The sequence below is a fragment of the Lolium perenne genome, chromosome 4 (assembly GCF_019359855.2).
Source record: "Lolium perenne isolate Kyuss_39 chromosome 4, Kyuss_2.0, whole genome shotgun sequence".
Classification (NCBI taxonomy): Eukaryota; Viridiplantae; Streptophyta; class Magnoliopsida; order Poales; family Poaceae; genus Lolium; species Lolium perenne.
In genome coordinates this window covers 328225588-328236904 of record NC_067247.2, presented here as the reverse complement: position 1 = coordinate 328236904, position 11317 = coordinate 328225588, and the positions used below count along the sequence as shown (strand labels likewise).

The window sequence follows — 11317 nt, the reverse complement described above, 5'->3', positions numbered from 1 at the left end:
CCGAACTGGGATCAAGCCGCGTTCATCGCCGCCATGAAAAATTTCACCCTCAACAACACTGAAGGTATGGATTGGGTTTTTGATTCTGGTGCATCTTCTGGTGCATCTTCGCACATGTCTTCAAATTTGAATTTTCTAGTCAGCTTGTTCTTCCTCTGCCTTTTCCTCAATTACCACTGGTGATGGCCCATCTATACCAATTTCACAGGACACTCCTACTTCTCACACCCACATGTAAGGCTGGACGTTCGGGCCGAGCTTTTGGCTCGGCCCATTTTGAGCTCGGCCCGCGTTAGACAGACACCGAGTCGGGCCTGTTTTTCTGGCCCGCGGCGAGCTGAAAGCTCGTCTGGCTCGGCCCGAGCCAGCCCGAAAGCTTGAAGTTTGAAGTTTGTAAAGCTCATCTACTACCGTGTTAACCTAGTAAGAGCATGTCTAACAGGCCCCGTATTTTTTCGCCCCTTAAAACACGAGTAGAGGGTCCTGTATTCAGTTTTCACCGGCCGAAAACTCGTCCGAGCTAGCAAAACCCGTATCCCCACCCCGTAAAACAGAATATTCTGTTTTACGGGGTGGGGATACGGGTTCTGCTAGCTCGGACGAGTTGCCGACCCCTCAAAACAGGGTTTTAGACAACAATTTGCACAACAATTTCAGATCAAACATAGCACATCCAAAATATGTGATGCATAATTCATAGTTTTGAACATCACAACGCGATCATAGCCAATGTTCAAGCCACGAAAGTTCCCAAATGTGATCAACCATCAACGAGTCCATCGCCAGCGGCGCCACCAGTCGCCGGAGACTCACCTTGAGCACTTGCAGCACGAGCTTCACGCGCAACCTTCTTCCACGCCATGATGTCCGCCTTGGTCTTCTTCCACCACGCCAGCTGATCCTCGTCCATGTCGTCGGTGCGCATCATCATGATTTCCCTCTCCTCGGCCAAGTGATCCTTCATGGCCTTGGCTTCTTTGAGTGCGATCATCCTCAAGTCTAGCTCGGCCTTCACCTTAGCATCTTCCCGCCTTGCTTCCACCTTGGCAAGCTTCACCTCCTTCTTCTTCTCGATGATGAGGAGCTTGGTCTCCAATGTCTTCATCGTCAATGCCTCTTTAGACTTCATGAGTTGATCCAACTTCTCCCGGAAGCTAGATGCTTCTCCTTCTACCTTCACCCTCTCCTTGGATTTCTTGTTGCCCTCGGGCTTGCCGGTGTTTCTCGCACTCATGTCTTCCGCTTCATCATCCATGGTGAGCAGTGCCTCCTTCTTGCACTTTGGTTCACTGTCCCTCAACTTCCACCTAGGAAGATGTTGAAGAATGAAAAAGCAATGTTGGAACTGAAATTCCTTGTTCTTGGAGCCGACCATGTCCTTGTACCTCTGTTGAGCATACTTGAGCTGCACAACAACAATATTATGTGATGTTTGCACATCATCAACACATACTATGGATAGCAACAAACTAGGAAAACTTACATAGTCCTCCGGCACACATCCACTAAGGGGGTTGTCGACCACTTTGTCCATGGCAGCACTCCTACGAGAACAAGCTGGTTTGATGATGTTCCATCGGCCTTCAAGGGAGCGGTAGGATCTGTCGGCCATGCTCTTGGTGCGAGGCTTTAGCTGGTGGTAGAGATCCTCGATGCGCTGCCAATAGCGCTTGCCGCCTTGGTCCACTCCGGTGCACGCATCCATCCCCACCTTACTCCAAGCACGGACCAAGATCGTGCCTTCGATCTCGATGTAGTTTGCCGTGCGTGGCTTCGGCGTCGAGGAAGAACCGGCGGCAGCCGAATCAACCTCAACCACCTCCTCGTCACTCTCATCCTCCTCCTCGTCATCAATCTCTTCGACGTTGCCCTCCCCATCGAACACATCGATGCCGGCGTCCAAGTCCACCGCGGATTCGTTGAGCATGTACATGTACGATGTTGTGGACTCAACATCGAACACCTTGTCTACGTCCATGGAGGGTGGCGGCGGTGCGGGTGTCGCCTAAGGAGGAGGGGCCGTGACCTTGGAAGACGGTGGAGGCGCGAGGCCGATGCGGCTGACTGCCTTTGTCTTCACCTTGGATTGCGGGGCACCCCTCGGCGAGGCCGAAGCAGGGGCTTCGAAGAATTGCTTCGGAAACATCTTCCTCTTCGACGAGATGGTGGTGGAGATCATGGCCGACACGTCGCCGGCGTTTGGCGGACCTCCGACGGGGACATCAACCACCGCGGCCGAAGGAGGTGCACCACCGGCGGTCAGCGGCCCTTGCGGAGGATCCATGGCAGCGGGATCCGGCCGCGTCGTTGCCGGGAAGGGCGGGGCGGAGGAGATCGGGCGGCGGTGGTGGCGGTTGGGTTTCGCTGAAACCCTTCGCGCGTAGTGGAGGGGAGGATACTAGTTTGGCCCTCTATTCCCGCTCCCACCCCGCACAAATAGGGGGCGAAGACCCGCCCCATAATCGAAACCGGGAAAAATTGACGCGGGTGCCATTTTTACAGGGTCTGCTAGACGACCGGGTAGATCCCAACCACGTATTTCAACGGTTATTATACGGATTTGGCCATTTAAGGGATCTGTTAGACATGCTCTAACGACCTCCATGGTTGGTTCCACGGAACCAGTAACCGGCAAGACAATCATGCATCACTACAGGAAAATGGCACTGTGCCGACGGAGTGGACCTATGCCAACGGCCAAAGGTCGGGGCCGTCGGCGTAGTCCACGGACGCCGAGGGCTGTCGAAACACATTCGGCATAACTTCACCGTCGGCATAGCTCCACCTATGCCGAGGGTCACCGTAGGCACCTGATACGTCCATGCTACTTTTATGTTGATACTCACATGTTTTATACACATTATATGTCATATTTATGCATTTTCCGGCACTAACCTATTGACGAGATGCCGAAGAGCCAGTTGCTGTTTTCTGCTGTTTTTGGTTTCAGAAATCCTAGTAAGGAAATATTCTCGGAATTGGACGAAATCAACGCCCAGGGGCCTATTTTTCCACGAAGCTTCCAGAAGACCGGAGGGGAGACGAAGTGGGGCCACGGGGCGCCGCCACACTAGGGCGGCGCGGCCTAGAGGGGGCCCGCGCGGCCCTAGCGTGTGGGGCCCCCGTGACTCTCCCGACTCCGCCCTTCCGCCTACTTAAAGCCTCCGTCGCGAAACCCCCAGTACCGAGAGCCACGATACGGAAAACCTTCCAGAGACGCCGCCGCCGCCAATCCCATCTCGGGGGATTCAGGAGATCGCCTCCGGCACCCTGCCGGAGAGGGGAATCATCTCCCGGAGGTCTCTTCATCGCCATGATCACCTCCGGATCGATGTGTGAGTAGTTCACCCCTGGACTATGGGTCCATAGCAGTAGCTAGATGGTCGTCTTCTCCTCATTGTGCTATCATGTTCGATCTTGTGAGCTGCCTATCATGATCAAGATCGTCTATTTGTAATCCTTCATGTTGTGTTTGTTGGGATCCGATGAATATTGAATACTATGTCAAGTTGATTATCAATCTATCATATATGTTATTTATGTTCTTGCATGCTCTCCGTTGCTAGTAGAGGCTCTGGCCAAGTTGATACTTGTGACTCCAAGAGGGAGTATTTATGCTCGATAGTGGGTTCATGCCTCCATTAAATCTGGGACAGTGACAGAAAGTTCTAAGGTTGTGGATGTGCTGTTGCCACTAGGGATAAAACATCGATGCTTTGTCTAAGGATATTTGTGTTGATTACATTACGCACCATACTTAATGCAATTGTCTGTTGCTTGCAACTTAATACCGGAAGGGGTTCGGATGATAACCTGAAAGTGGACTTTTTAGGCATAGATGCATGCTGGATGGCGGTCTATGTACTTTGTCGTAATGCCCTGATTAAATCTCATAGTACTCATCATGATATATGTATGTGCATTGTTATGCCTTCTTTATTTGTCAATTGCCCAACTGTAATTCGTTCACCCAACATGCTATTTATCTTATGGGAGAGACACCACTAGTGAACTGTGGACCCCGGTCCTATTCTTTACATCTGAAATACAATCTACTGCAATACTTGTTCTTTACTGTTCTTCGCAAACAATCATCTTCCACACAATACGGTTAATCCTTTGTTCACAGCAAGCCGGTGAGATTGACAACCTCACTGTTACGTTGGGGCAAAGTACTTTGGTTGTGTTGTGCAGGTTCCACGTTGGCGCCGGAATCCCTGGTGTTGCGCCGCACTACACTTCGCCGCCATCAACCTTCAACGTGCTTCTTGGCTCCTCCTGGTTCGATAAACCTTGGTTTCTTTCTGAGGGAAAACTTGCTACTGTCTGCATCACACCTTCCTCTTGGGGTTCCCAACGGACGTGTGTTAATTGCACGCATCAAGCACTTTTTCTGGCGCCGTTGCCGGGGAGATCAAGACACGCTGCAAGGGGAGTCTCCACTTCCAATCTCTTTACTTTTTTTTGTCTTGCTTTATTTTATTTACTACTTTGTTTGCTGCACTTAAATAAAACACAAAAAATTAGTTACTTGCATTTACTTTATTTAGTTTGCTTTATTTACTACTGCTAAAATGGGTACTGTTGAGAATACTAAGTTGTGTGACTTCACTAGCACAAATAATAATGATTTCCTATGCACACCTATTGCTCCACCTGCTACTACAGCAGAATTCTTTGAAATTAAACCTGCTTTACTGAATCTTGTTATGAGAGAGCAATTTTCTGGTGTTAGTTCTGATGATGCTGCTGCCCATCTTAATAATTTTGTTGAACTATGTGAAATGCAAAAGTATAAGGATGTAGATGGTGACATTATAAAATTGAAATTGTTTCCTTTCTCCTTAAGAGGAAGAGCTAAAGATTGGTTGCTATCTCTGCCTAGAAATAGTATTGATTCTTGGGCTAAATGTAAGGATGCTTTTATTGGTAGATATTATCCTCCCGCTAAAATTATATCTTTGAGAAGTAGCATAATGAATTTCAAGCAATTAGATAATGAACATGTTGCTCAAGCATGGGAGAGAATGAAATCTTTGGTAAAGAATTGCCCAACCCATGGACTGACTACTTGGATGATCATCCAAACCTTTTATGCAGGATTGAATTTTTCTTCATGAACCTATTGGATTCAGCTGCTGGAGGTACCTTTATGTCCATCACTTTGGGGGCGGCAACAAAGCTTCTTGATGATATGATGACAAATTACTCTGAATGGCACACGGAAAGAGCTCCACAAGGTAAGAAGGTAAATTCTGTTGAAGAAACCTCCTCCTTGAGTGATAAGATTGATGCTATTATGTCTATGCTTGTGAATGGTAGATCTAATGTTGATCCTAATAATGTTCCTTTAGCTTCATTGGTTGCCCAAGAAGAACGTGTCGATGTGAACTTCATTAAAAATAATAATTCCAATAATAATGCTTATAGGAATAATTTGGGTAACAACTATAGGACATATCCTGCTAGTGGTAATGATCATTCTTACGGTAGATATGAGGAAAAGATGCTAGAAATTGAAAGATCCACTAAGAGCTTTATGCATTCACAATATGAGCAAAATCAATTGTTTACTAAAACTATGAATGAACAATCTACCTTGTTGAAAAATATAGGAAATCAACTTGAGAATTTGAATATGGGGATTTCGGGTTTGCAAACTAAGATTTCAAATGCTGAAAACCGAATCTCATACCTGTCTGCGTCACAATCCTCCTTAATTAATAAAATGGCTGCTAAACCTGAGGATATTGAAAATAAAATTGTTACTACAGCAAATGCCATCCAAGTTAGAATTAATGAGAATATAAGATTGATGGCTGAATTGCATGCTAGGTGGGAAAGAGAAGAAAATGAAAAACTAGCTAAAGAGAATAATGTAGCTAAAGTTTGGACTATTACCACCACTAGTAATGATAATGATTCACATGTTGCTACACCTCCTACTATCAATGGTAAAATAATTGGTGTTGGCAATGTTTCTACTCCTAGTGCAAAGCGTGCAAAATTACCTGAAACTGCTAAAACTGCTGAAATTTTCAAAATATTGGGGACAATGATCCCATTGCTGTAGATCATAATAGTTTAGACTTTGATGATTGTCACATCTCTGAAGTTATAAAGTTTTTACAAAAGCTTGCTAAAAGTCCCAATGCTAGTGCTATAAACTTGGCCTTTACAAAACATATTACAAATGCTCTCATAAAAGCTAGAGAAGAGAAACTAAAACTTGAAACTTCTATTCCTAGGAAGTTAGAAGATGGTTGGGAGCCTATCATTAAGATGAGGGTCAATGATTTTGATTGTAATGCTTTATGTGATCTTGGTGCAAGTATTTCTGTAATGCCTAAGAAAATTTATGATATGCTTGACTTGCCACCATTGAAAAATTGTTATTTGGATGTTAATCTTGCTGATAATGCTATGAAGAAACCTTTGGGGAGGATTGATAATGTTCATATTATGGTTAACAATAACCTTGTCCCCGTTGATTTTGTTGTCTTGGATATTGAATGCAATGCATCTTGTCCCATTATATTGGGAAGACCTTTTCTTCGAACTGTTGGTGCTACCATTGATATGAAGGAAGGTAATATTAAATATCAATTTCCTCTCAAGAAAGGTATGGAACACTTCCCTACAAAGAGAATGAAGTTACCTTATGATTCTATTATTAGAACAAATTATGATGTCGATGCTCCTTCTCTTGATAATACTTGATACACACTTTCTGCGCCTAGCTGAAAGGCGTTAAAGAAAAGCGCTTATGGGGATTTTACTACAGTACTTTGTTTTATATTTGAGTCTTGGAAGTTGTTACTACTGTAGCAACCTCTCCTTATCTTTATTTTATTGCATTATTGTGCCAAGTAAAGTCTTTGATAGTAAAGTCAATACTAGATTTGGATTACTGCGCAGAAACAGATTTCTTGCTGTCACGAATCTGGGCAGAATTCTCTGTAGTTAACTCAGAAAAATCTGCAAATTTACGTGCGTGGTCCTCAGATATGTACGCAACTTTCATTCAATTTGGGCATTTTCATCTGAGGAAGTCTGGTGCCACTTTAAAATTCGTCTTTACGAACTGTTCTGTTTTGACAGATTCTGCCTTTTATTTCGCATTGCCTGTTTTGCTATGTTTGATGGATTTCTTTGTTCCATTAACTTTCAGTAGCTTTGTGCAATGTCCAGAAGTATTAAGAATGATTATGTCACCTCTGAATATATGAATTATGCACTGACCCTCTAATGAGTTTGTTTCGAGTTTGGTGTGGAGGAAGTTTTCAAGGGTCAAGAGAGGAGGATGATACAATATGATCAAGAAGAGTGAAAAGTCAAAGCTTGGGGATGCCCCCGTGGTTCATCGCTGCATATTTTAAGAAGACCCAAGCGTCTAAGCTTGGGGATGCCCAAGGCATCCCCTTCTTCATCGACAACATTATCAGGTTCCTCTAGTGAAACTATATTTTTATTCCGTCACATCTTATGTGCTTTACTTGGAGCGTCTGTTTGTTTTTGTTTTTGTTTTTGTTTGAATAAATCGGATCCTACCATTCTTTGTGTGGGAGAGAGACACGCTCCGCTGTTTCGTATGAACACATATGTTTTTAGCTTTATCTTTAATGTTCATTGCGAAATTTGAACTATTTCATTTATTGATATATGGTTGGAAACGGAAAATGCCGCATGTGGTAAATGGTATAATGTCTTGAATAATTTGATACTTGGCAATTGTTGTGCTCATATAGATCTTGTTTAAGCTCTTGCATCATGTACCTTGCACCCATTAATGAATAACTACATAGAGCATGTTAAAATTTGGTTTGCATGATTGGTCTCTCTAAGTCTAGATATTTTCTGGTTGAGGTGTTTGAACAACAAGGAGACGATGTAAAGTCTTATAATGCTTACAATATGTTTATATGTGAGTCTTGCTGCACCATTTCATACTTGAGTTTGCTTCAAACAACCTTGCTAGCCTAGCCTTGTATTGAGAGGGATTCTTCTCGTGCATCCAAATCCTTGAGCCAAATACTATGCCATTTGTGTCCACCATACCTACCTACCACATGGTATTTCTCCGCCATTCCAAAGTACATTACTTGAGTGCTACCTTTAAATTTCTATTCTTTGCCTTTGCAATATATAGCTCATGGGACAAAATAGCTTAAAAACTATCGTGGTGAAGAATATGTACTTATGTGTCTTATTTCTTAGTAAGTTGCTTGTTGAGCGGTAACCATGTTTTCTGGGGATGCCATCAACTCTTTTACCTTTGTTGGATATCATGTGAGTTGCTATGCATGTTCGTCTTGTCTGAAGTAAGGGCGGTTTTCACAATCAAATGGTTTGAGTATGCATACTGTTAGAGAAGAACATTGGGCCGCTAACTAAAGCCATGATTCATGGTGGAAGTTTCAGTGTGGACAGCTAATCCTAAATCTCTTATGAGAATATTATCTGTTGTTAAATGCTTAAGCATTAAAAGAGGAGTCCATTATCTGTTGTCTATGTTGTCCCGGTATGGATGTCTAAGTTGAGAATAATCAAAAGCGAGAAATCCAATGCGAGCTTTCTCCTTAGACCTTTGTACAGGCGGCATAGAGGTACCCCTTTGTGACACTTGGTTGAAACATATGCTATGCAATGATAATCCGTGTTAACCCAAGCTAATTAGGACAAGGTGCGAGCACTATTAGTATACTATGCATGAGGCTTACAACTTATAAGATGTCTTATACATAACTCATATGCTTTATTACTACCTTTGACAAAATTGTTTCTTGTTTTCAAAATGAAAAGCTCTAGCACAAAAATAGTAATCCATGCTTCCCTCTGCGAAGGGCCTATCTTTTAATTTATTGTTGAGTCAGTTTACCTATTCTTTCTATCTTAGAAGCAAACACTTGTATAAACTGTGTGCATTGATTCTTACATGTTTACCTATTGCACTTGTTATATTACTTTGTGTTGACAATTATCCATGAGATATACATGTTGAAGTTGAAAGCAACCGCTGAAACTTATATCTTCCTTTGTGTTGCTTCAACTCCTTTACTTAGAATTTATTGCTTTATGAGTTAACTGTTATGCAAGTCTTATTGATGCTTGTCTTGAAAGTATTATTCATGAAAAGTCTTTGCTATATGATTCATTTGTTTACTCATTATCTTCATCATTGCTTCGAATCGCTGCATTCATCTCATGTGCTTTACAATAGTATTGATCAATATTATGATAGCATGTCACTTCAGAAATTATCTTTGTTATCGTTTACCTACTCGAGGGCGAGTAGGAACTAAGCTTGGGGATGCTTGATACGTCCCAAACGTATCTATAATTTCTTATGTTCCATGCTACTTTTATGATGATACTCACATGTTTTATACACATTATATGTCATATTTATGCATTTTCCGGCACTAACCTATTGACGAGATGCCGAAGAGCCAGTTGTTGTTTTCTGCTGTTTTTGGTTTCAGAAATCCTAGTAAGGAAATATTCTCGGAATTGGACGAAATCAACGCCCAGGGGCCTATTTTTCCACGAAGCTTCCAGAAGACCGGAGGGGAGACGAAGTGGGGCCACGGGGCGCCGCCACACTAGGGCGGCGCGGCCTAGAGGGGGCCCACGCGGCCCTAGCGTGTGGGGCCCCCGTGACTCTCCCGACTCCGCCCTTCCGCCTACTTAAAGCCTCCGTCGTGAAACCCCCAGTACCGAGAGCCACGATACGGAAAACCTTCCAGAGATGCCGCCGCCGCCAATCCCATCTCGGGGGATTCAGGAGATCGCCTCCGGCACCCTGCCGGAGAGGGAAATCATCTCCCGGAGGTCTCTTCATCGCCATGATCGCCTCCGGATCGATGTGTGAGTAGTTCACCCCTGGACTATGGGTCCATAGCAGTAGCTAGATGGTCGTCTTCTCCTCATTGTACTATCATGTTCGATCTTGTGAGCTGCCTATCATGATCAAGATCGTCTATTTGTAATCCTTCATGTTGTGTTTGTTGGGATCCGATGAATATTGAATACTATGTCAAGTTGATTATCAATCTATCATATATGTTATTTATGTTCTTGCATGCTCTCCGTTGCTAGTAGAGGCTCTGGCCAAGTTGATACTTGTGACTCCAAGAGGGAGTATTTATGCTCGATAGTGGGTTCATGCCTCCATTAAATCTGGGACAGTGACAGAAAGTTCTAAGGTTGTGGATGTGCTGTTGCCACTAGGGATAAAACATCGATGCTTTGTCTAAGGATATTTGTGTTGATTACATTACGCACCATACTTAATGCAATTGTCTGTTGCTTGCAACTTAATACCGGAAGGGGTTCGGATGATAACCTGAAAGTGGACTTTTTAGGCATAGATGCATGCTGGATGGCGGTCTATGTACTTTGTCATAATGCCCTGATTAAATCTCATAGTACTCATCATGATATATGTATGTGCATTGTTATGCCTTCTTTATTTGTCAATTGCCCAACTGTAATTCGTTCACCCAACATGCTATTTATCTTATGGGAGAGACACCACTAGTGAACTGTGGACCCCAGTCCTATTCTTTACATCTGAAATACAATCTACTGCAATACTTGTTCTTTACTGATCTTCGCAAACAATCATCTTCCACACAATACGGTTAATCCTTTGTTCACAGCAAGCCGGTGAGATTGACAACCTCACTGTTACGTTGGGGCAAAGTACTTTGGTTGTGTTGTGCAGGTTCCACGTTGGCGCCGGAATCCCTGGTGTTGCGCCGCACTACACTTCGCCGCCATCAACCTTCAACGTGCTTCTTGGCTCCTCCTGGTTCGATAAACCTTGGTTTTTTTCTGAGGGAAAACTTGCTACTGTCTGCATCACACCTTCCTCTTGGGGTTCCCAACGGACGTGTGTTAATTGCACGCATCAAGCACTTTTTCTGGCGCCGTTGCCGGGGAGATCAAGACACGCTGCAAGGGGAGTCTCCACTTCCAATCTCTTTACTTTGTTTTTGTCTTGCTTTATTTTATCTACTACTTTGTTTGCTGCACTTAAATAAAACACAAAAAAATTAGTTACTTGCATTTACTTTATTTAGTTTGCTTTATTTACTACTGCTAAAATGGGTACTGTTGAGAATACTAAGTTGTGTGACTTCACTAGCACAAATAATAATGATTTCCTATGCACACCTATTGCTCCACCTGCTACTACAGCAGAATTCTTTGAAATTAAACCTGCTTTACTGAATCTTGTTATGAGAGAGCAATTTTCTGGTGTTAGTTCTGATGATGCTGCTGCCCATCTTAATAATTTTGTTGAACTATGTGA

The 11317-nt window shown here is 43.5% G+C and overlaps 1 protein-coding gene across 1 annotated transcript; it reads right to left on the bottom strand.

Annotated features, from left to right (window-relative positions):
• Window positions 1-760: 760 nt before the first annotated feature.
• Window positions 761-1705, bottom strand: LOC127347855 (uncharacterized). Its single transcript, XM_051374002.1, has 2 exons — window positions 1484-1705; window positions 761-1405 (listed from the first exon to the last, which is right to left on the bottom strand). Exons 1-2 carry the CDS (start codon window positions 1703-1705, stop codon window positions 761-763), a joined length of 867 nt encoding a protein of 288 aa, XP_051229962.1.
• Window positions 1706-11317: the final 9612 nt, after the last annotated feature.